The sequence below is a fragment of the Pungitius pungitius genome, chromosome 2 (genome assembly GCF_949316345.1).
Source record: "Pungitius pungitius chromosome 2, fPunPun2.1, whole genome shotgun sequence".
NCBI lineage: Eukaryota > Metazoa > Chordata > Actinopteri > Perciformes > Gasterosteidae > Pungitius > Pungitius pungitius.
The window spans coordinates 32,861,299-32,886,859 of record NC_084901.1 but is presented as its reverse complement, the minus strand read 5'-3'; the positions used below and the strand labels follow the sequence as shown (position 1 = coordinate 32,886,859).

At 45.6% G+C, this 25,561-nt stretch overlaps 2 protein-coding genes across 2 annotated transcripts; both read left to right on the top strand.

Annotated features, from left to right (window-relative positions):
- The first annotated feature begins 1,608 nt into the window (after window positions 1-1,608).
- LOC134124414 (BTB/POZ domain-containing protein KCTD12-like) lies at window positions 1,609-3,758 on the top strand. The gene has a single exon (XM_062560803.1). The coding sequence runs from the start codon at window positions 2,673-2,675 to the stop codon at window positions 3,525-3,527; it is 855 nt and encodes a 284-aa protein (XP_062416787.1). The 5' UTR covers window positions 1,609-2,672; the 3' UTR covers window positions 3,528-3,758.
- A 3,818-nt stretch (window positions 3,759-7,576) lies between these two features.
- LOC119211153 (uncharacterized) lies at window positions 7,577-14,120 on the top strand. The gene is made up of 2 exons (XM_062560804.1): window positions 7,577-7,651; window positions 13,194-14,120. The coding sequence occupies exons 1-2, from the start codon at window positions 7,648-7,650 to the stop codon at window positions 13,736-13,738; spliced, it is 549 nt and encodes a 182-aa protein (XP_062416788.1). The 5' UTR covers window positions 7,577-7,647; the 3' UTR covers window positions 13,739-14,120.
- Window positions 14,121-25,561: the final 11,441 nt, after the last annotated feature.

Genomic DNA, 25,561 nt, shown 5'->3' with positions numbered 1-25,561 from the left:
TGTGATGCAGTGGTGTCGTGTTTCGCCCCCGTGTCACCCCCGTCTTGAGAGATGTACGATGCCTCGCTCTGAGGGAAATGAGGCCGTGCAGATGGGTTCACACGGGCCCCGCAAACACCTGATAAATGCAAACTGCTGTTCATCTTTTTTTTTTTTTTTGATCCCACAGAGCATCTCATAAATCACCCGGTGCAGCTTTCGGCAGGAGCCACAGGGATCAATATGCATGAAAAAGAATAACTCTTCATTCGCAACGCACTTATGCAAGAAGTCTGCAGGAGTCTGCTTGGTCTTTCTCTGGATGCATGCGGCAGTGGCAGTCAGCACATTTCCCCATTTCCTGTCGGGGTGCATGTATGCTGAGCCACTATCTGTCTCACAAGCTTCTTCTCTGTCTATTCGGAATCGGTGGAGCATCAAACGCACACACACACACGCACAGCTAACAGCCTTCGAAGGCCATCACTCTGATGAAAATTAGAGAAAAAGTGGTCAAAGATAATCCAGCCGCCGCAAAAGGGCCAACCAATTCATTTCATGCAGTTATTTTGTCCATTTTCCTGATGATCAATATGTTTAGAGTGACAAAAGTGACAGTTGATGATAATCTTTCATATTTAGATGCGGCTTTGCATCAGATCCTGTTTTTTGCTTTTTTGTTTGTGATTCTGAGTTTCCGTGGCATATTTTCCCTGCAAAGGGAACTGCAAACGTTGCTTGAGACTTTGTCACTGTCTCCTTTCATTGGCATTTTACCATATTACCTCCAGATCCTGCGGCGGCCCACGTAACCAGAGGGGCCTGAGCCAGATTGTTGACGACAAGGCTGTAAGTGCTGCGAGCCAGCGAGAGACTGCAAGGTCTTCAGGGAAATCAGCCCCCAGAATGCTTAGAGACGGGGGGAAAGTGGCCTATTAGTCAGAGAGAGAGAGAGAGAGAGAGAGAGAGAGATGACTGTGGGCTGTGTGAACACCTGGAGGGAGCGAAAGAGGGGAAGAGACACATCAAGAGCGTGAATGGCAGGCGGCCTGTTGCGGGTCTCTCTGACCCATCAGCGCTCTTAATTGGTGTGTTTGCGGTTTGAGTGGAGGATGTGTGTCATCTGATGTACCTCAAGCTGACCGATTCTAGCAAAAAGACCGTAAGTGGACCTTGACCGTTGGTTTGTCCTAGGGCGGCTGTGAAAAAGGCTCTTTTTGGACCACGAAATACTGATTGTAATGTCACGAATCATGTTCCCACAGGTGTTTAACTCGTTTTCAAAGGTGAGCACAGAAAGACCTCTTTCCTTCAGCAGCAAGTGTGAAAACAGACCCTTGAGCACTGAGTGCATGCATAGTTCTGCACAGTAAAGGTCAAACATCTAAATAAAGTAGGACATTTTTACCTTTACATATTAGAACAGCCTGCTGTGCATGGGATAAAAATCCACAGTCAATATCCTGGAAGAGAAAATCAAACTCACTAGATGTCACTGTTATGCCACCCTTCAGTGAGACAACGACTGAACTGAGTGTCTCCCAAAATAAATGCATTCAAATGAGATGCGAGTCCTAAATCAGGGGCTTGGTTTTAATGAGCTCCCGCATATTTAGAATCGGGACCGTTTGATTTTCAGTCCACTGTGTTCAAACCAAAAAGAAAATGTTAAATGAATGTTGGCACCACAGGTTTGGATGTTGTAATCCTCCTAGTTATGGCAGGCTTATTAAAGGACATTAAAGTACAGGACAAAGTCCAAACATGAGACGGCCTTTAATGGAGTCTCATGTATTCATATCTATGTATTTCTAACTATTTCAATGAAAGTTTTGTCTCTGAGCACGCGCGGTAATGGACGTCGAATGACCAAGCCACACTGGTCACGCAGGGCAGGGATCACGGTGGTGGCGCGTCACCGGGCGTGGGCGTGGCTAGTCGGAGTGTATCCACCGTGCATCCTCCGTTACGGTGCAGTCTGACGCGCGAGGGACCGAGCAGCTGACCGTCTGACACAGATCCGCACAAATCGGAACCACAAGTGATGGAACTCTCGGAGATCGTTTTATACTGCATGCTCTTCACCCACTACTTTGGCACCGTGCTCTTCATCTCGTGGCTTTTCGTCGCCGGGACGCCCACTGAAATCACCAACTATGGATTGCCAAATTGAAGTTGGGCCACCCGATCCTGCTTGCGCCGGGACAACCGAACGGAACTAGAGCAAAGAGATAAGTCGCTATGGTCAGTGCTGCCGATCGTGCACATCCTGCCCCGAGAGCCAAGTGTCAAAGACGCAACCTTATCAGGAAATCCCTGCAATTCTGCGCGTAAATGACGTCTCCATTCAACGCGGCGTGAAATACCCGTCGCTATGTTTTAGTGGCTTGTCGGAGAGATCCGTAGTTAGCACACAGGCTGGTTCTGACTAGACTGCTTTGCCTGCATTCCGCTATTTTCTTTTTGTTGTTGTTGTTGTTGCGCGCATACCACTTGTGCGCTGCAGATTAGCCGCTCCATTTGCCAAGGGCCATCCACCGCAGCAGGACCCAACATCTTTGACCAGCAACAGGCCTGACCAAAGCCCCCCCCCCCCCTCCCCCTGAGAAGAAATCCTTTTTTTTAATCGTTTAAACTTTCACTACAACTGAAGTGAGTTTTTAAAAGCTGCACCTGGGAGGCAGGAATAAGCCATGGCTTTACCAGATAGTGGCATATGTGGGGAGGAGGTTCCCTTCCCAGAGATCGTGGAGCTCAATGTCGGTGGCCAGGTGTACATAACCCGCTTTTCCACCCTCACGAGTGTGCCACACTCCCTGCTGTGGGAGATGTTTAGTAGGAAGTCAGCCAAAGGACTGGCCAGGGACACCAAGGGGCGCTTCTTTGTGGACCGCGATGGTTTCCTGTTCCGCTACATCCTGGACTACATGCGGGACCAGCAGCTGGTTCTACCAGACCACTTTCCTGAGCGCGGACGACTGCAAAGGGAGGCGGAGTTCTTCAACCTCCCGGATCTTGTCAAGCTACTGGCGCCCAAAATCAGCAAGCAGAACTCCCTTGGCGATGAGGGATGTCAGAGCGACCCGGACGACTCCTCCCCCGGCATTGACACAGCCCGTAACCTGGGCTCCCTGGGCGCTGCAGCCGCCGCCGCCTGCACCAGCGTGATGCCCGGCGCCATGGACGGCAAGCGGTCCGGGTTCATCACCATTGGTTACCGAGGCTCATACACCCTGGGTCGTGACAGCCAGACCGACGCCAAGTTCCGCCGGGTGGCGCGGATCATGGTGTGTGGGAAGACCTCTCTGGCCAAAGAGGTGTTTGGAGATACCCTGAACGAGAGTCGCGACCCGGACCGCCCTCCCGAGCGCTACACGTCCCGCTACTATCTCAAGTTCACCTTTCTGGAGCAGGCCTTTGACAAGCTGTCCGACGCAGGCTTCCACATGGTGGCCTGTAACTCCACAGGGACCTGCGCCTTTGCCCATGAGCAGACGGACGACAAGATCTGGACCAGCTACACTGAATATGTGTTCTACCGTGAGTGAGACTATCGGCTTTGTTCCCCTGGTCCCCCTACACCCCCCCCCCCCCCCCCCACCCTGTCTCCAAGTGCTCCCGCAGCCACCCTGTCCTCCTCAAGCGGATGGCCCCCCCGCACCAGTAGATGTATACCGTAGATGTTGTGCCCCTCCATCGCTCTCTGCTGCCTCTCCAGCTTTCATCCAATGAACGGTATCCAACTGCTGAACTCTTTTCTGCAGCTCGATTCTGCAGAATTCGATTCTCTTTGTTTAATAAGCCCCCCCCCCCCCCCCCCCCCCCGATGTGTCTACGTGACAATTAAAGCAGTCATGAGGTAAAGTCATATGGCAAAGGGCTACAAAGTGGGCCCGATGTCCAGTGCTACACGTTGCCTGACCGGACTCTCTCCTGCTCCCCTGAACCAACCGACCAAATAACCGGACATCTTATCAGCCATGAGGGACGCGAGCAGCCCGAGCACAATAAAGACGTGTGCCACAGAGAATCGAATTTCCTTCAGTTTTCCTAAATGTGTCCAGCACCACGCGGTTGTGGCCGTTGCCGTACATTGGGTTTCGACAGTACGGTAGTCACCTGTTCAGCTGTGGTTGTGAGTGAATGAGGTTAACGATAGACAGCACAGCCACACGGACAGGGAGGAAAACGCGAGTCTTGAGTGTATTTTTGAAGTGGTTTGAAGTCTAGGTGTTTCTTTTTCAAAATTACCCTGATTTCTTTGGGGAAAATGAACTACCGGCAGGCTCTGATAAACAACGACAGAAACTGAAATGTCATCACATATAACGGACAGAAAAAAAAAATAGAAAAAGAAAAAAGGCCTGCTGGATGAGGTGTGTTTATTGATTGTGCAATAGAGCTTTCAGTATTTTAATAACTCTGGCTGGAAGGGCCGAGCAGATGTTGTTACATCACTCACAGCCCACTGCTCTATTTCTTTCGCCCATTGTGTTGCTTTGACATTTCTTTACTCAATTAAATATTTAAAGCATTTCGCATAGTGAAGCGCTTCTCGAGACAGGCCTAAGCCATGACTACATGTTGTTTCCTCGTCCCCAAAAAAATATGACAAGTCACCTTAGCGCATCGCATTTTGAGTGCTCTGTAAACAGTAATGTTATTCTCGATACTGACTTTGGTATTAGTTTAAGCTGTTGCATATTTGATGGTAGCTCTCACTTACTGTAAGTGAATACCCACAAGAAAGGGTAGGATTACCAGCCGAGTCCAATGTTTCTCCCCCCCCCCCACCGTAGCAAGGGCACTGTGAAGGCAGTTTTTAAGCAAGCAGCTTTGACTTCAGCTGTTTTAAAGAAGCGTCTTATGACAGACTGAAATCTCCAGATACAGCCTTGGGACGGGCGTGCGCGTCATATCGCCTACCTCAGACTAAAATAAACACAAGGCATTTAAGACACAGCTGAGGACATGAAAACGGAAAATATGTCAAACTTAGATGCTTTCACCAGGTTTTTGGACGAGCAGCTTGAATTTGAGAAAGGCGGTGGAGGCGGCACAGTGCAGGGCTTCTCCTGAGCTGTCAGCTTGTTGTCCTGACAGTCTGACAAATAAATGTATTCTGAAATGTCTAGAAAGTGCAATGTTGTGTTTCAGTGTGCTAAAGTGCTGTTGCATTATGAGTCCATATGTTAGACCTGCTGCCGTAGACCACTGAAATCTAAAAGTGTTCAGCTAAAAGAAAAATTGATTTGTCAAATAAAGGATGTTTTTCTTTCTAATTTTGGGTTGTATTTTCCATTCACGACTAAACGTTTTCTCTGTATTGAATGGCGTTCAGTACGAAACCGGGAAGAAAGTGGCACATGTCTCCATCACACTGCAGCTCGGATTTTTAATTTGCAGGAATAATTTAACTCGACCACGAGTGAACCGAATCCAATTGAAATCTCACCATCTTCCATTCAAGGAAATGTCCTTGCACAGAAAACTCTACTTATATTAAGTGTTGAACTACCCTCAGGCACAGTCTCTCTCTCTCTCTCTCTCTCTCTCTCTGTCCCATTTGCTTTCTCCACACCTCAAACCCTCTTTTTATTTCTAAGCCTTTTCCCTTTTTTTTTCTACCAGTTGACCAGAAAGACATTTTCCCAACACAGAGCTTGGACAGAAATGAGGACATGCATATGTGAGATAACAGCCTATTTTAAAGCAGCTCACAAAACACTCCCGTTGTTGCCAATAATTGACCTAATTACTATTTCTGGTCAAAATAAATCATCTCGAAGCAGATGATGCCTAAAATCCATGTGAATGCAGGAGTGGCACACGCTTGGTTTCCATTCGCTTGGTTTCCATCGGCAGAAAATCTGCACTTTTATCCACGGGGACATCCAAGGGGGACGTCGTTTACCCTTGAACAGCGACCAAGCTTATGTTTGTGTTGTGTGGGTGGGGCAGTTTTCTGAAAGGTGTTCTTACCAAGGGATTATCACATGTTAATTAGCTTAGCATGAGAACCTCTAAACCTGATCTGGGTCTGGCCTACATAAAAAAGCCCTGCCGACGAACTGTTCAAAGATTTATGCGGCTTCCTTATGGAAAAACGTAATTTTTTTATTGCGTTCCGGCGGGGGTTGGAAGGACGAATCCTCGGGAGACAATACAGTGCAGTCCAAACCAACACAGTCCCACACGCAGTCCCTCGGTCAGTGTCCTCCAGCACAGCGGTACAGCTCGGCAGGCCAAAGGTCAGTCGTTAGCACGAGCATGGAGAGACGCGCCGCGCCTCGCCGCTCCCGCCCTTTACCATCAGGACTCCACATTCATAGCAGACGTGTGACATAGCAGCACGGGGGGCCCACAGGACAGGCTGCAATAAAAAACAGCAGCTTGCATTACTTTATCGCCGCACAACACAACCGTTTGAAGTCTATTTATCTCGGTGAGCTTTTTAGGAAACATCATCAAACCCTAGCAATGAAATTGCTGTTCACTCCTCACCCTTGAGGCAGTGATTTCACCCACGTGGTGTCCCTCTGGTGAATGGCACGCCTCTGCCCAGGCTGCTTACCTCTCTTGGGATGATCCCCTTGTCTCGTAGCCAGCTGGATCATCCCTCGCTCTCTTTGGAAAGGAGAGAGGAGAGCTGAGGAGAATAGAAGCGCGTGTACGTCAGAGGCATAAAGGCATCGGGAAAATGGGGCGAGGAAGCAGAGAGACAGGGACACGGATAACCAGGTAGAAGTTAGAGGGGGGGGGGGGGTATTTTACTGGGAAGGATTTGGTGATCCCACCTCGCCTGTATCCCTGAGCAACATGACACGGCCTGGTATTCAGAGGGGCGCCGGGACCGTCCCGACTAACAAAGCCCTCGCTGGGCCGTGCTGTAATGTGTCCGTCTGTGTGCTGTGTCAACACGGAGAGATCCGGTCAAACCAGACGGATCCATAGGATTACTCTGTGTCTTTTGGGATTAATACTGAGTGTGATTAAATCAAAACGAAAGGGGTGAAAATGTCTCATCGCCCTCCTGTGATTCACGAGTTGTGCCTTTAAAGTATAATAATGCTGGGTTTCCAGCCTCCTCCTTTTAAAATCAGTCATTTTCTAAACATCTTTGACTGGCTTTGCCATCACATGCTGCTGTTTCTGTTCATTCCGAGGCGACCGTCTGTGGCTCTGCGCTTGTTGATGTTTTCCTTGTCGACCTTTGGATCTGTGTGTGTCAGTATGTTTTGGCTCCTGTTTTCTTCTTGTGCGGGTGTTTGTGCTTACGTTTTGGCTTGGGTTGGTGCCGTGAGTGTTTGGGTTGGTATGGGAGCCGGGGGGGGGGGGGGGGGGCAATGAACTGGGAGCACTCTCCGTCACACAAATATGCTGAGCGGGCAGGAGGCCTTTCTAAACACAGGCACAGTGTACACATGCACAGATTGAGGGACGTCGCTGTGCACCTGGGCTAACGATTCGGGGAGGTTTTAGACCCAATTGGCTGCCTTCTTTTAACTCTTATTGGTGACCAGTTAAAAAGCACCACGACAACAAACACGCCTCCTGCAACCATGCACGCTCTCTCGACACCAATAAACACCATAAGTCCGTGCTTGTGTAGAAAAACACCATTGCTGCTAATTACCTGGGAGAAGCGTTGGCCAATAAGAGTGTGCAATGGGTAAGTAGGGACAGCCTGTTGTGTGTGAAAACAAGTCAAGAGCTTTGCGTGTTTTTTGTTCATTTACATGTACACACACGCGTGGCCGTTTGAGCCTTACCGTGTTTGCGTTCATGTTTGTCCTTGACAACAACGTAGTACGCCCACGCGTAGGCCCACGTGCACAGAGAACAGTAGCGCTCGCTCAGGGCATCTTTATTTCATTGTGCGTTGGGTTATTTATAGTGAGCCAGCCACGGAGTCAGATGTGTACAGTCACTGCACGGCTCTGTCCTCCAGCACGGGCTCTCATGCAGCGCTACCCTTCCTCCTCCGACCTCAGCTCACTAAACATACTGTCCCACAAACTCCAACATGCAAGGTCAGGGAGTGGGGGCCGTACCCGAGGGGGCGACGCAGCGGGGAGTTAGCGAGGGACACCATCCAGCAGCTGACAAGGAGAAGATCAGGTTGCTCGTAATGCACTGTGTCTACTTTTGTAACTTAATCTCTCTCTCTCCATGTTACCTCTTCATTATTCTCTTTGATTTCACAATCTTTTATCTTCTCTTTTGAGCTCCAAGAACGGCGACGGAATAAGTGATAGAGGAAAGCATGAAGAGTGTGTGGAAACACAAAGTAGCAGCAGGATGGAAATGAGGGAGCAGGACATTAGTTGAAGGAGGCCTGTCATTTATTCAATGAACACCATGACACATCGAGTGGTCCCAGAAAGAATGCCAGGTCCAAGCCACTTTGACCTTTGACCCAGAAGTTGCCGCCTGAAAGCGGCACACAATTCCAATAGAGGCCCCATTAAAGCTGTGTTTGATGGGAGATACATTTGGGATTACATGTGCATTGTTTTAATCCATGGTTTTACTTTATGGTTTTGCTAATTCATGTGTTTGTGGCTTGTATGTTTGTATGAGTAAATACATTATGCATTAGAACTTGCTACTTTTATGTATTTTTGCCCACGGCCCATCGTCTCCTAATCACTTCATGTCGCATAATTAAGTTTCTTTCTTTGCAAAATGAGACACATTACTCCACATTACTCCAGTCATCATTTCCTCACTCTGGCAGAAAAAGTTATCTCTATTGCTGCCATGTTTCCCCTACCGTCATACCCTACCCCACCCCCCTGTAAACCGAGGGGACACACTATGCTGAAGAGGTTTTAAATATCATTTTGGAATGGAAGCTAGTGTCTACTAGTGACAACAAACCAACAAAGCCGTCTGCTTCATTAACGATGAAGCTCTTTATGACAGGTACACAGTACATCAGTTTGATGGAAACGATGTGACAGAGTTGTGAGCAGTCACCAAGTCTCTGTTGATTCAATGTGTCTCGCTTTCAGCAGTGAGTCGTCAATGTGTCCGTCAACTCTGTATTTAGGACAACGTGCACCTCAGCCATCTGGAGACTTGGGCTTTAATCTTCCCCTCTAATTATCAGTAATCTGGACAGGAAGGCTTGTACTTGGTGCTGCAGTCATGATTGAACCATGGCTGAAATCCTGCAGGAATGGAGAAGCAGGTTGCAGGGGGGGGGGGTGGGCTGCAGGATCTGCAGAGGCTGAGGGGTGCCAGGATGCGCTTTAGGTTGCTTAGTCAGGCTGGTAATGTGCTGTGGTTGAAGCTCTGGGGGTTTAAAGCAGTGAGAGATAAAGTGTAGGAAAGTTGAGCAGGCATTCAGCAAGAAAAGTGGAGAGTAGATTTAAAAAAAACAATCATAAAATGGATTTTCCCACACCAAAAATAATTGGAAAAACACATTTGCTGGTTACTAATTAATGACTTGGTTTCTTCCTCCTCTTTTTCTCTTTCTTTCCCCAAACCTCGACTGCTTTTCACACTCTGCAGCAGCTCTCTGGGGTCTCCAGATGTTTATGTCACGCATTTCCTCTACTTTATGTAGATTGACAGATATGTAATTGCACTGAGACTTGTGGGCACACTCCAGTGCTTTCGACTGTGCTTCCGCTTCTAGTCAAAGAATGTAACGTTCTGATTACACCCGTTTGCTCTGATGGCAGAAGACAATGATCGAGGAGGCAGTAGGTGGTACGGCTCACTCTGTCATTAGGCACCATTTCACAAAGCAGATGTTGGATATCTGAGCTGAGTACTACGTTATTATATAGAGAAAACATGCGGTAATTGCTGAAACTATGTAGCTCCCTCTGGAACAGCCGAATAGAGCCATATGCACGTCTTCACACTCTGGGTAAAAGGCTCCTCTCTCTCCGTTTAAGAGACATTACTATGCATTTGCCCTCCTCTGGCTCCTGCACAATATTGTGGCGTTACCATGGAGATGATGCTGTCCCCTTATTTGTCAATGTCGTCATCCCTGGGTCACAACACCTCGCGTTGGCCACAATGCATTCTCAAAAATATCTGCTCGTTCTCAACGTAACGCTATGTTTATTTATTTTTACAGATTTAACACACATTTATACGCTGCACGTGTGTATTAAAGTCCACGCTGTTTACGCTGTTTTCCCTACACTATTTGAGTAAGGAAAACTAATATATTTTTGTATTTGTGTGTAGCACAAACATTTTTTAACAAGCCCACAGTGCTGTTAAATGTAAGACATATCTCAGTTTACAACACTGAGAGAACATATGACGAATATTTTGTAGAAAATACACGGTAACAAGATTAATACCACATCGTGTCCCGGCTCTATCCAGCTGGAGCCAGCAGCCGAGATCATTACGACGGAGAACAAGGGGAAACAGAGAGCCTGCTCCCAACCCTTCCTCTGCCAGGCGACACGGGGAGAATACAGGAAGTAATCTAAGGTGGCCCTGTGTGCAAACTGGGATGTAACCACGTAAACATAAGAAAAATTAAAAAGAAATCACACAATTTTCACTTTTTGGTTTCACCCAGAAAGGTACCGAAGCCCCCCCCCCCCCCCCCCCCAAAAAAACCCCAGTGGAGAAGATTAAAAACAACATTGTACATTTTGAGAGAGGTGCTAAACACCGTCAACAGTGGGATTAGAGTTGCTAATAGCAGTAATGACGGCAACGGAGGAATGTGTCAGGCTGAACAGATGGAGACACCGAGAGAGGAGAGGATGTGTGAGAAAGCGCTTTAGCTTTTTGCATCCATCCCATGAGAAGTGGCCCGGGGAAACGGGTTGAGTGCTCTCTTTCGCTGTTCTCCTCCACAAGGCTTAGTGGTGGAGGAGAGCACGGAGCCCATCCCCCCAGTGGATTATTCCTACGACACGGCTAAGCCCCCGTACTCCCACGTCCAGGAGGCCCTAAAACACATGTATTCACTATGAGAGACATCGAACGCATGCAGCGCACAAACACACACAGTGGTGCAATCTCCTTTGTTTGTCTATGTCTTTATCTGCCCTTTCTTCAAATGCCAATACATGCCCAGAATATAACGACACACACACACACACACACACACACACACACACACACACACACACATACTTGCATTCAGGAGCAAGGCAGTGGGAGAATATTCTATGCCACCTCCGTTTGACACAAGCAGCTTTTCCAGTTATATAAGGAGAGAAAAGCACAGGGCCTGGAGCGTCTTCGGATGTCTGTACACGTGTGTGCGTGTTGTGTTGAGGTTGTGCGTGGCATACTGTGCCTGCATATCTCGGCATGTGTATTTTCATGTACTGAAGACGAACTGCTGCTTCGTTAAAGTATTTTAAGTATTTGTAGCCGCGAGGCTTTGCGCTGTCTCCCCCCCCCCAGAGGCTTTTCTTGAAATGCTGTTTTACCTACAAAACAAAAAGGAGACATTTATAGTTGTCTCTTCTCCTCTTTGTCGAGTCTCCTCTATGATCCAAAAAGTTGTGTAACTTTAAGGAGAGAGACAAAGTAACACAACTTAGGATTGGTTGTGTTTTCTCAGCCAATCCGAGGCCGTGAACCGTAGACCGAGAAAATAAATGGAAATTTTAAAACTGGGCTGCTTGCAAAGAGAGAGAGAGAGGAGTCAATTAAAAACGGTTGACGGGTTTCAAAATACTTGGTGCAGAATGTGCACGTGCCATTTCAACTCTTCTTAGAAGTCACAGCCCAGAAACCTGCTCTGTCCTCACACAGAGACGAAAGACCAACATGCCATGAAAAGTGGCCTGTCAAGCTCCAGTCGGCAGGTTTCACACCATCTGTTCAGTCACAATGGTCCTTTGGGATAACGTAAATGTCAGCAAAGGTAAATCTGAAATTAAATGAAGCTGTCCTTCGCTCTCTTTGTCTCTGATTTCCTTTATTCTCCAGCTGAGCTCCTTTTCCTCTGCTAATTTAAACTTCCATAAAACTCTTCGTTGCTCTTTTGCCAGCGTGTGTTTACTTTTGGACTGATGGTGACAAAAAAAAAAAACGTGGTGCTCCCAAACTGAGCCGCTTGCTTCTGTGCCAGCCGCACACTTCTGACAATTACTGTGCCAAGCTTCTCTTTCTTTAAGAGCTCTTTCTCAAACAGAGCCGGCACCTGAATACACCAAATCTTTTTGTCCTGTCAGTTATCAATTACTAAAGCAATAAATGCCACATATAAACAACCCAGCAATGCCTGTACTGCCAATAGAAAGAATAACTGGTAGCCCAATAAGCAAAAAGGCTGGAATATTGCTAGCCCGGAGTGAAGTAAAAAAAATATGGCTGCCACAAACATTATATCATCATCTCTACATAATTAAAACAAAATCATAATTTTTGTATGACTAAAGTATAAAACGTTACTGCAACAAAATGATAATTTGTGTTGTTCACCCCTCACCCTCATTCTCGTACTTGAATTTACGGTTTCCACGCTAACACGCCATTGTTCTTGCACCATGTTATTGGTCTCGTTGTCTATTGTCTCATTGTCTTACTGTTCGATAATATGCACCAACCGCCATGTCAAATTCCTTGTATGTCCAACATTATTTTTCCTGATAAACACGTTCACATGCTTTGATATTGAAGAAGCACATCATTTGTCTCGTATTGTCTGTGTAAATATCCCTGTATTGACCTCCTGTCTGAAACGTTCAGTTTTAGTGCCTGTTTCTTAAGCCGCCCCCCCCCCCAAAAAAACTGAACCGAGTCCAGGTTCAGTCTGTAGCAAAATGATTTGTGCAAACCCACAGCATTTTCCCACAGGGACATGGTCTTCATATATGAAAAGAATCCATTAGGTCCTTGTGCCTTCTAAGCCTGGGACGCCATGTAGAGGATTGTGTGCAACTGTCCAGCTGACTGCAGCACATTTTAAGGGTTGATTCTGCTTCATGCTGCGAGATGGCAGAGGTTTGCAAGAACGAAGTTGACTGCTTCCAAAAAAGTTATTAATTTAAGGAATCATTAAAAAGTGGGGGGTTTTCAGCATTTGGGGGTTGGTAGACATGCCAGACCGCCACGTCAATGACCCCTTTATGCTAACCTCATCAATAGCTGGCTCTGGCTTTATATTTTGTCTGAGTGTTGATCTTAATCTGAAAAAAGAATAACCATATTCCCTTTGGTTACCAATTGTATACTCTTTAATCTGTAATTATTTTCTCCTATTGCAGGTGGTTCATCAGTGGTTTTCAAGGCGACGACCTCTGACCCCCCAGTTCTCACTGAAACGGTGACCTCTAAACCTGAGGTTGCTCACACTGAATCATCCACAGCTGGGCCCCACATCACTGTCCGAACCCAAAGCCTCCCCAAAACCAGCTGTGTTACAACTCTGGACACACAAAGCCCGCTGCCCATGGACCCTCCTCCTATTCTAACACCTCCTCTTCCTCCGCCACCCCCGTCACTTCAAGTCCTGCCTCCACCTCTGCCCTCATCCAAACCTTCATGTAGCTCCAGTCCCTCACCGCCTCCTGCGGAGAGCCCCCCGCGTCCCACCACCCTCGACCTCAAGACGCTGCCGCGAGCGACCGTCAGGGAGAACGGCGGCCCGCCGCCGAGGCTGGACGAGGAGGAGGAGCAGGAGGAGAAGAGGATGCTGGAGGAGGATCTGAAGAAATGCATCGAGGACTTCAAAAAAATCCGCTTGCCCAGAGAGTTTCCAGATCGCAAGAGACACTGGCAAAGTAGCTTGCTCAAGAAGTACAACGCGTAGAGCGCTCGGCTGCCATTGTTTTATAACTGCGCTGTGCACAGTGGACTCCAGGTTTATATTCACCTTTTGTCAACAAGTTCTTATGTGGAAGCTTTTTCAATGTCAACACAACTAAAATGTTTGATCAAGTGCAGTGCTTAATTAGGTTGAGCTCGTCACATCCAAAATCAAAACCCTGACGTTTCTTTTTACCCATCATAGATTGTTAGTGACACTTTTTTGCTCCACACTTTGGATTTGGAGACTATTTAAGTCATTAACAGTCAAAGGATGACATATGTCATGTTGTCAATTAGAGATTCCTGCAACGCTCTCTGTACTGTATTTAATGATCAAGCTAAAGGAAAATGTAAGCTGTGACATTTTAAGCATTTGACCTTGCTGATGCAAAATAAAAGAAAGACGTGAAATCTCTAATCATCTAAAATATCTCACCTCATCAATATTAACTGTGTGACTTCAAAGCCTTTCTTCTTTTGTCAGCCTGTGATTCGAAAGCTCAGTAATTTTATTCATTTTGTGATTACATTATCTCCAAGCCAGCAATGGAAAGAACTCAGAGGGAGATGGTGTGTAATTACTGAAGACGAGCTACGTGGAATAATAACGACGATAATGACAACCAGGCAGTGCACAGTGCCATTTGTTTCTCTATCTGCTCTGCACATAACATCCTGCTTCACTTATGCATTAGCCCGTGTGTGTGTGTGTGTGTGTGTGTGTGTGTGTGTGTGTACCTGGTTGCAGTCCTCATTATTGAATACCATCTTAAAGCAGAGCAACCGGGGTTCAGACTGCGCGTTTAATGAAGAGATGAACCTACAAGGCGGTTAGCTTAGCCTCCCGTTAGCATAACAGCTGGAGATGGGTAAATAGCAAACCTGATGGTTAAAAGTTTTAACAGCTGCCCACCAGCACATCTTAAAATCTCTGGTGATTTTGTTTTTATCTACTGTGTCCCCACAAAACCGGAAATGGCTTATAGCTGAAAACAGTTACCCCAAAAATTCAAAGTTGAAGCTTTGAAGGTTCACTTTGTGTATATAAAGTAATGATGATGTGATCTTTTGGCAGGTGTATTTCTTTTACTTTGGAAAGATCTTAGCTTGTTATTCTACCTGCCACCAGTCTTTATGCTGAGATGCTAAGCGGCACTACTAAATGAAATAGATCACCCAAACCATAAGGTGTCCTTTTGGCTTCACATTAAGTTTCCATACAGCGACAAACATGACACGGACCAACGTCATAGAAGAAGAAATGAGCGCTGATGGACTGAATTCAGCCTTGCTGTCTCATTTTGTCCGTTTTGGTCTGTCTATTTTCTCTAACAATTTCATTTGAACGGAAAAGAACCAAATACCAACCTTCCATTTCCATCTACAGGGTCTCTGGCTAGAAGTCCTGATGGTGTTGTCTTATCCCAGAACTTTCTGTTAGCCCTGTGACAGCAGCTCTTTGTCTGTCTGCCTGGGTCAATATCGAGGTTAAGACATTAATTACATGAGAGGGAAGTTTTATCTCGTTAAACATCAGATACATACAATAGTTTTATCAGGCACACTGGTAACCGCTAATAAGGAACAGAGACCCGGTCTAGCTCTGAGAAGAGGATTAACAACAGATTAAGGTTTTTCACAATCCTGAACAGCAGGCTATTTCTCTCTTAAACTACTTGGCAGTGACAATTCATACCACCGAGTCAGTCATTGTTGAAACATCGCACAACGTCATCCACACTCAGGCCGTCTCCAGCTGGCACGCCAATGGCTGAGACATCCATAGAAAGATTCTTCTTCACAGCTCATTAGCGAGTATCGCCTCATCAGCTCCTTTTCTCCCATTTCTCATCTTTCAGCAGCGGCTTGGGCAGCGACAGCGCGCCGGCCCGGACTCCCGGGCTCACAGGAGAGTCTTCAGGGCTCGTCTGAGTCAGGTGGCTGTCTGCTGTGTCCTGTTAGACAAACCAGACGTCCCCGTCCAAAGCCAGTGCTTGATTTGCACGTGTGCCTTGATCCGTTCACTTCTCTATGCTCTTTCACCTTTCGTCTCTTTTTTTTTTTTTTTTTTTTACCTTGCAACCCTTTGAAGATGGCCTTTTCACTGATTTTGGATGCACTATGAGGATTTGATATCCAAAGTCAATTGGCTCTGCCATTCAATAAAGAGAATACATGTGCTTTGAAAAGATGAGGTAAAGCAGACTAGTGGGAACAGACCGAAAAACCCCCATCCTTTGACAGAATATCTAAGCATCACAGATCAAAACTACCAAGTGTAGCTGTGGTGATTATCACTGGTCAGAGGTGGAGCTGACCATGGGGTCTGTCTTTAAAGTCACTTCCTAAAGTTTTCACTAGATTGGCACCCAAGGCGCGGACGAGGTAATCTTGATCGAGCCCCACCACAGGGGGCACAGTCTCCTCTAATGGACACCCCTTTTGGCCATTTTGCTGACACACAGGGCGCCTTACATTTGCATGAAAGAGCACCTTGCAGATTTATTTCCAATGGCCAGAAATACATTAGCATCTCATTTCTTCGGGGCAGGAGTTATCTTCAGTACTGTCTGCCCTCCTGACAATTAGAGCGCCGCTGAAAGAGATCCTTATAAAATACAGCTGCAGTTTGAGTCTTGGGATATTTAGTGTTTCAGCAGTCAGTAAGACCTTCACATTTAAAGATAGACTTTGTACGCAGGTATTTGTTAGTCTTTTATCGTGGCTTTGGGAGAGATAAGAGACCAGGGGCCTCATTATTATGCCTGAAAAGGGAATGACGAGCGGCCAGTCAAGCTGTCTAACACACTCACCCTTTCATCATGGTGTCTGGCAGCCTGCAGTTTTCTCATCATAAATAGTTTGGTGTAATGATTCACTCCGTGTTGGGGAACGATCAGAAATAATAAAAAAGAAAATTTACCTGCATTTGTTTTTATAAGACTTCAGTTACTGCAATGTTATTAAAAACTTAATCCAAGTCTTAAACACTACATTATGTCCCCCGTCGGATTTGTCTTTGTAGATGCTCAATGGTAATAAATGTGTTGATACATGCACTTCCTTTCTCATCTAAACAAAGCATTCATATCGCATTCAAAATTGTTGGGGAAATTGTTTGGCTGACAGAAAAAAACAGATTTCACTTTAGGCCTAGTGGTGTTGTGTAAAATTTAATAAGATGTCTGAACACATTTCCGTCAAAAGGTTGAACTGATCATGTAAACTCGGATTATTCTGGGCTTCTGAATACAATGAAACACGAAAATGCTTTAATATGACCTTAATCCAGTCCTTTACAGTGTTTGATATATGCCTGTGAATGCAAACATAAAATAGCCATGCATGCATGTTTGTGTCTGCAGGCGAATCTGCGCAGGCAAGTGTCAACGTGCAATGTGCAAAGAAATGTGCAATCCACAGAGCAACTTGTTTGCTTTAGGAAACACGTGCTTGCACATGAATGTTGGATGCTAAACAATGTGCTCTTTAATGGAGAGCAGTGTTGGCTCTCCCCCGCAAGCGGTCCATGCAATCAGCAGAAGACACATGCTTAGGAGAGAGACAGTAGGGAGGAGAGGAGGACCAGAGAGAATGTGTCAGACTCCCTTTACAGCCTTTCCATTCCCATCATAACAACCTGGGCCCTAATCCTGCAGATACTCTAATCTCCTAATTCTGCACCCTCTTCTCTCTACATACTGTCCTATCCCATTCTCTCTCTCTCTCTCTCCCTAAATCATGTGTTTCCATAGATTCAGAGTGAAAGCTTTCAGAGCCCCTCCACCATGCGCACTTGCACACCCACACTACACACACACACACACTACACGCCATCACTGTGGACCCCTGGACGTGATAAATGGAGTGTAAGAGGATGCACAGCAACGACATGGGTGGTGCCACATGCCGTCAGGGAAGCATGTGGCATGTGGAGACGAGGCAGTGGCATGAAGTAGAAGTAGAAGCATTAGATGTCTTGATTACCAAGCGTCACACAAGAGAGCGAATATGTGAGCAGATGGCCTGACGGTACGATCTGTGAGCCAAGTGCCTGGCTCGCTACTCTGCTCTGTGGAAAATATGACATGGCCTTTCATTCAGATAGGCACACTGCCTTGTTGCTGTTTTGCAGAGAGGGAGCCTTATTGGAACAGCCTCTTTTGCTCTACATGGGAATTATAACCAAATATAGAAACAAATATCCAACATGCTAAGCCTCATCCAGGATAGTCGTATATATTTGTAAGTACTTGTAATAATGGTGTAACCATGGGTGTAATGTCCCTCAAAGCTTTGATTAAAATGCAGTCGTTTGACCCAAGCTCTCTTGCTGCAAATCCCGGCCCCTTACACCATTTTATTCTCCTCCGTTTTGCAGAGAGTTGCATTTTCATTCGGAGCAACGGGTGCCCTGCTGACACGTTAGCCTGCAGGCCATCTGCTGTTAACGTGGAATGGAGCGGGGGAAAGGGAACGCAGCTTGACACAAGTTTAATCTACAGCATCAAAGCCGTCTGGCCCGGTCCGTCCTCTGACTGGTTCTGTGTCTCTGTGTCTCATGAACTACGGGGCGGTTACTCAGTGGAGAGGCGGTGGGCTGTAGAGACACCACTGCACTGCGTGCGCTCAAATGAGGCAAGGCGTCCAACTGCTGCAGTTTAGCCGAATTCTGAGCCGTATTAAAAATACGCGTTTTTTTGGAGGAGACGGAAGCACGACTCTCTGATAGTGTTGTGAGCAGCGGGAATTCTAATGATAATGATGTACATGATGTTCAAAGGCATTAGTAGAAAACGTCGTGCGAAAAAAGATGCACTGTTTCGCTTTATTGGCCGAGTACATTTCGTTATGAAAAAAAACCCAATGTTGACTGCTAACACACTTACTGTACGATATTAAAGAGCTTAAAACTTCTCCATAGAACACAGTGCTCTCAGGGGGAAAGACCATTGACATCCAGAGAGAAAGCTTCCTTTAAAACACCAATTAGCCGTTAATCCTATTTGACACAATTATACCTTTAATGGCATATTTAAGACGTGTTAAAGCTCACCTGCAGTTCCCTTGTTAGCTGTGGCCTCCTCCCCTTGTTTCACAAGTGCTCAGCAAGTAGATTCCCTTGATGCATTTTTACCTGCCTACAAGTATTCGGCCTATAAAAGGAAATACATGTGACAAGAGTTCCATCTTTGACAAGCATGAAACATTGTGTTGTTACTTACACTGTAGCCTCCCACGCAGAGCATTAATCCCACGCCATCAACTACTCCTTCCAATGCCATGAAAGGCTTTTTGATCATTAAAAACAAGAGGGAAGCATAAAAATGCTCTAGATTGTAGAAGTGAATAATAAGTCTGCCCAAAGACAGAATTCATGCTTTCTTTAACTGTCCAATGCAACGTTGGACAGCTAAGCCAAATATTTTAGACAAACAAATGAAAAAGGGACAGCTCTAAAACATTGCCTACTGCTGCGGTATTCTCTGTGAATACTGACCTTATTGTCTAAAAATATCTCCAGTGTGATACTGACGTTATTACAAAATATAATAGAACAACTCCCATAATAAATAAAAGATATATATATATAAGTCTTTTAGGCTGCACTACAGGCACTAATGTATCTGTCATTACCGGATGTCTGCGGAGGTTCTGCAGGACCAGACGTGCTTTCTGACTCATTCAGAACAGCATGGAAAAATAAAGAGATTATTAGCTTCCATATGATCAACATTCAGGGAGCAGACGGACAACATGAAACAACGGATACTTTGGATAGCGGGCTGGAAATTCTGCAAAGCGAGACTGAGGCCGAGGAGGAGCTGTGCCTGGTGCACTGGGACCAGATAGAAGTTTCCTTGGCGGGTCACTCCCGCTGCGTCAGCCTGAGTCACTGCGCTCTGCTGGCATTGTGTGCTGCTGAGGAGGCTCCTCGGCACACCGAGGCTGTACATCATCACCAGTCCCTACGCATACTGCGTGTGTGTGTGTGTGTGTGTGTTTGTCTTGTCTGCAGGTCTCTCACGAGGCTCCACGTACTCCAGAGCAGCAAACAAACAAGCCCACTGCAGGAACAACAGAGCCCACGCGAGTCCCATCGCTGCTCCTGAATAAAGTGAGGACACCGTCGGGCTCCTTTTGTTTTTGCATCCAAGCGGGCCTCGTGCATCAGGGATGCTGCTCACTCTCTTGTTAACTGCCAATCACTCACTACTCCCCAGCACAAGTTCACCACTCAAAACATGGAAACTGGAAAAACCACAACTCACATGATAGATGTTACTTAGTGCTTTGTCCAGCTGTGAAAGGAATTAGGACCAATTCTTATCAACAAAGGCTCAAAGGAAGTTTTTCTATGAAACGGCGGGGAATTGCTTTTGATGTCGGGTTCATTTCTTGATTTAATTTTCAACTGCAAACAGCAGCAAACTTCAAAACAGTGTTCTTAGCAGCTGGTGCACGTAAAACATATTTCACTTGACAGTTTGTTCTCTCGCTCCTTTCATCTGCCATCAACCAGCGGAACGCTTGTGCCTCACGCAAGGAATCGCGGACGCCATTGAAACCCTGTCAGAGAGCGTCACGCTTGTGACAGCTTCAGGGACAATTCCCTCGGACCAGTTGTGGCGGCGGGGCGTGGTTTGGCTCGGATGCCGAGGGCGCTGCGGTGGGGGGGGGAGTGGCCCAGGGAACTGTGCCAGAGGTGGAGGTCGTAATTGCCCTCAGCTGCATCGGGTCAGGTGGATCGTGTCCCCCCCCCCCCCCCTTAAAAAAAGACAGTAGTGGAGCTCTGCTGGGAGGAAAAAGATGGACGGAGAAACGCTGATAAGGAGTCACAGCGGCTGAGCTATTGTAGTGGCGGAAATGTAGAATCCAGTGTACATGGAAGTCTGATTTTTAACCTTTGATTCTGGATATTTTTTAAGTATCTTTAAGTTACTTCAATTGCTCCTCCTCAAAAATAATGAAATGCCTTCGAACAGTGTGGTCGAAAAAAAAGTGAGATTGACATGATTTTCAGAGCGTGTTGCAGTGATCGCACTATTGTTTGTGAATGTCTCTTCTAAATCAAGCAGTAGCGGCGGCCTCTCTAAGGGGGCCTCTCAACGTATTAAGGTGCCTAAGGAATAATTACCTCCTAAATTAATTGGGAGGGAAGAACAATGCACTTCAGAGCGGACCGCTCCTGTGTCATCCATTATGTAAAGACCCTCCGCCGGCTTTGAAGTGATCATCACACAGCCGTATTCTTCTCCCAGAGTTTCCTGAAGTCTCTATTATGGCCCGTGGCTGTGTGTCTCCAACACATCAAGGTGAGCAGAGAGGAGATTGGCTCCGCCCTGCAGCCACGGCTAACACAATGTACAGACGGAATTCAATTAAGAAACACCACTAACAGAACACGTTGGAGTTATTGAGATTTAATCAGTCTATTGGACTGAAATTCTCTTGCCGAATGCAACCAATTAATGGAAAGGAGAATTAATGGATTAATGGAGAGCTGAAAGAGCAAAATGCTAATTTATGTCCGTCGCGCCACGTGTTCTCAGGACTGCAATTAGAGCTTTGGTTTTGTTTTAAAACTCTAAAATGTAATACATTTGAGATTTAGCTTTCCATTTCATCACTCTCTCAACCAAACAAAATACAAGAAAAATCCATATCTGAGAGTTCCCATCAGATTATGGTCAAACTTTTGTTTCTCAAAAACTGGATTTCAGGTGTTTTATGTGCACATACTGTATCTCCATATTGAGACAGCCCTGAAAACTGTTGACAGCAACGCTCCAACAGACATCAGTCAAACTGTGGAGGCTGGAACTTTTTTTCTCAGCTCTGTAGAACTTGATTAATTTGTTGCCGAGTCGGGAGAATACTTGCACAGTCAGTACTTCTTATGCAGACGCGGAAGAAACGAGATATTGAGCTGTTGCCTGAGCCATGTCATATTGAATTTATCTTTCCTTACTATCTGTTTTTTCATTGCGTTGTCGGAAATAGTGTCCATCAATGCTTGGCTCAAAAACAATCTCATAATGCTTGCAATGATAATTGTTTTTCCTTTTGTCCTTCCGGTATCGACGAATGCTTAAAACTGCATTTGGGTTGAGCACAAGCAGCGCTGCGTCTGTGCTCAGTGAGTCACAACCACGCCGTTCAGAGGACAAGTTCGTCCACAGAGGTCACCAGCCTTCCTCAACCTGTTCATTATCTCAACGAACACAACCTTGATCTGCTGATCCGTATCTGAAGTCATTCAAAATTCCAAAAAGGCCCGTTGAATCGTGTCAGTCATTTCAATTGTCGTGGGTCGCCTTCAGTTGAGTTTTTGGGGCGAGCCCAGATAATTGGATTTTTTAACCTCAGCCTTTCGGCCCTGCCAGAGATATTTAGGGAAATTCAAATCTTTCCTGTACACTAAATCAATAGACAAACAATCCCCACTCACTCTTGAAATGTGGTAGACATTCACAGAAAAGCAATTAACCCACTGCAGAAACTGATTTGGTCCACTTCAGCTTATCTGTCTCGGCGTGGCCGTGCTTTCACGTACCAGCCGGGGAGATCAAAAGTTGTTCTTGTTTCCAAACCCGACGACAAGCCCAAGATTAGCACTGATTTTTATCTCTGCCAAGCAATTAACTGCTGTGGTAATCAATGCAGTGCTGCTGTTTTTTTAAGAGTCGGTGCTATCGCCTCCTCTGCAGGCTGTGCAAATTACAGTGATTCATCACTGCACTGCCAGCAATGCTGAATCCATACTGTATACACACACACAGACACACAGACACACGCTGCAATGTCGCTCTTGCATCTGCTCTAACTGCTAACTAGCTGGCTGTAACCTGGTGGAGAGTTTGATGAGAGATAGACAGAGAGAGTCCCACTTTAACTATAAAAGTGAAACCATGAGGAAACGATTCAAGAACACCAGTTTGATTTGTGTCTGCATTTGGCCGCTGCAGAGCAAAATTGGTCTTAAATTTCGAACATGAATAGACGTCATATGAGATGGTGAGAATGAAGGAGGGTGGCCTCTGGCTGGGAGGATGGGTTTTTGGAGCTGCTTAGAGCTGATGAACTCCTGGACTAGAGCTTCCGCTCCACTGAGCTGCAATGAACACATCTGGCCATTTCGCCGAATCGTTCTCTCCATCTTTTATGCACGAGCACAAAAAACAATGCACACAGTGTACATCCCAACCGACACAAAGTTGCACGTACATGTAAACATGTATGTATGTATTGATTTATGTATATATACACAATACCCTCTATTAAATGTGTTTTATCGTAATACTACAGGAAAAAATCTATAAAATAAATGTTTTTCTCTGTAAAATTGTTAGGGAAAATTCCTTAATTTTTTGTTTTGCAGCCGCTGCTGCCAGTCATTTGACCGTTATTTTACATGATTTTAATGTATTTTAAGAAAACTAAGTAAAATAGAATAAATACAGTATTTCTTCGGTTAAAAAATGAGAAGAACATTTAATCATTTTTATTATGCTTATAATTATTATGCTAATAATCAGTCAATATTAGAATAATACTTAAATGTCCAGTTGGACTGTTCATTTACAGATAATAGCTTTGTTTTTCCAGTGTTTTGCACATAATTTGAAAAAACATTACTCTAAAAATGTAGTTATTTTCTGTAAAAATAGGATCTTTTTTTTCCAGTGTACTGCATATCGTGCCCAAAAAATGTCATGGAAGAAATATTCAAAAAGTATTTGATAAAAGAAAATGTAAAAAAAAGTCTTTTTCAGATCTCCGCTGTGTGCAACAGGGAACGGCGTCTGAACAATATCCTCTGTGCTATTCAGTAATCCAAACAGATTGGCGGATAAACACTATACTGACTAAATCCGTGGCTCAGAATTGCAACATCTTATTTAGTTCCAGCCCCCGAGGGTGAGGGATCAGCTGTGTGTGCATCCGCAGCCCAATTTGTTTCTTTATGAGGCAGATGCCGCTGATAAGAGGCACTTAAGATGCCCGCAGGTTCTATGTCTCACAGTCACACAGGCTCACAGCATCACGTGTTTGTAGGGAAATTAATAGAAGAGATGGCTTGTTAAAAAAACGAGGAGGTTCAGAAAACAGCTTCAGCTCTTCCATTTTGGACATAAAGGGATTAAAAAAAGATTCAAGATCAGAATAATCTGGTAAATAGTCCAACCACCTAAACTTCTCATTGTTTGGGCGTTCAATCATTGTATGGTCATTTGTTCTTATAAAAAAAATAGGTTAAACAGGTTAAACACTTCTTTACTCAATTTCACAGTTTGTAGATTAGAGACTCTGTCACGAGGTCAGTCCGTCGACTCCGTCCGACCTCACCGTTAAAAGTGGCCTTTCTTTCTTTCTTGCTTTATTGACATAGTTTATACCTCCTGTCAACCAGGAGACAAACAATACATCCAAAGCAGCTTTTAAATGTAAGCCCAGGCCGGAGCACCTATCCACTGTTTACAGAGAGTCAGAGGGCCTTCGCACTGTTTAACTCTGGATTTCCGCTTGGGAAGCGACACAACGATAACATTTACTCAGTTGCAGGTGGGGTGTTGGCCAATCATCGCTTGACGTGAACCTGCTGCACTAAAGGCAAACTTGGAAAAACGGGGGATGAGTGCTAATGGAACAATTTGTAATCACATGGCATCACATCTGTCTTGTGTCAAGTGTTTTCATGGAAAGTTGTTTGGAGAACGCTGCCGCTCTACCTCGCCAACGAACACACCGCGTGTTTTTTTTTTGGGGGGGGGGGTTTGCATGCCGGTGGGGATGTGCTGAGTGCCTCGGATAGGAGATGTCAGATTCTGCGCTGGATCAAAGCGGCAATCACTACCGCTCGGTCAGGGACGACAGAATGCAGACTGTCACATCTGGCTCGGGCTGCTGCTGCCGAAACGGCCTCAAACCCGCTCCGTCGTCTTTGTGGTGTCGCTCGTCGTACATTATCTCAGTTACGTGCTCATTTGCTGCGTTCCTGCTACGCTACTTTCTGTCTCCCTTTCACCACAAGCTGCGGGGGGGGGGGGGATCCTTGGATCCTTTTGCATTAAGGTGTGTCAAAAACAGGATGTCTTGCCAAACAAAATAAGGCCAAAGGATGCATGAGACAGAAAAGAACATGTTTGTATGAGAACACAAGGGCTCTGTTAAGCGAATTAAAAGAAACCCAGCGTTGTTTTTTTACACCTGTGGAACATCCACCACCACTTTTCATTTTCTGCATAGTGTGTGTTCATTATTTGTTTTATGTATTGTTTTTGGCTTAAACACATGCAAATGTACTTTAAAAACATGTCAAATATTAGGAAAGGTGAATCCGTGGCTTTACTGAATCGGTCTCCAGTCACAGTGGGAAAATAGGAAGTGTACACAAGTGATTAAGAATACATTTGTGAGAATAAGTCGTCTCCCGACTTGCTATTGGATCAGTCTCAGGGGCTCCGGCGGCTGATGCATGAAACAAGCTCGTATTTGCTCTTGTTCGTTGAAGGTAGCTTCAGTTCCCAAAGGAGGTTTGTCATTAATGACTTAGCTGAGAAACAGCGTAGGTTTTGGGGTGGGTTGGGATTAAAGGAGAAGGGAATACAACCACAAATAGAAGTGAATCACCGAAGGCTAATTAGTCTTTCAAATCCATGCAAAAGTGTTCAGGTTTGTGGTCTGAAGATATTTCGTTCACGCGTGTGATTTCAACGCAGTTTTGTTTAATACTGTGAAATTATTGTTGCATCTGACTCATTTTAATGTCATGTGTAAAATGGTGCTTGTGCATTTTGTTTAATTATTTAAGTGAATTTCT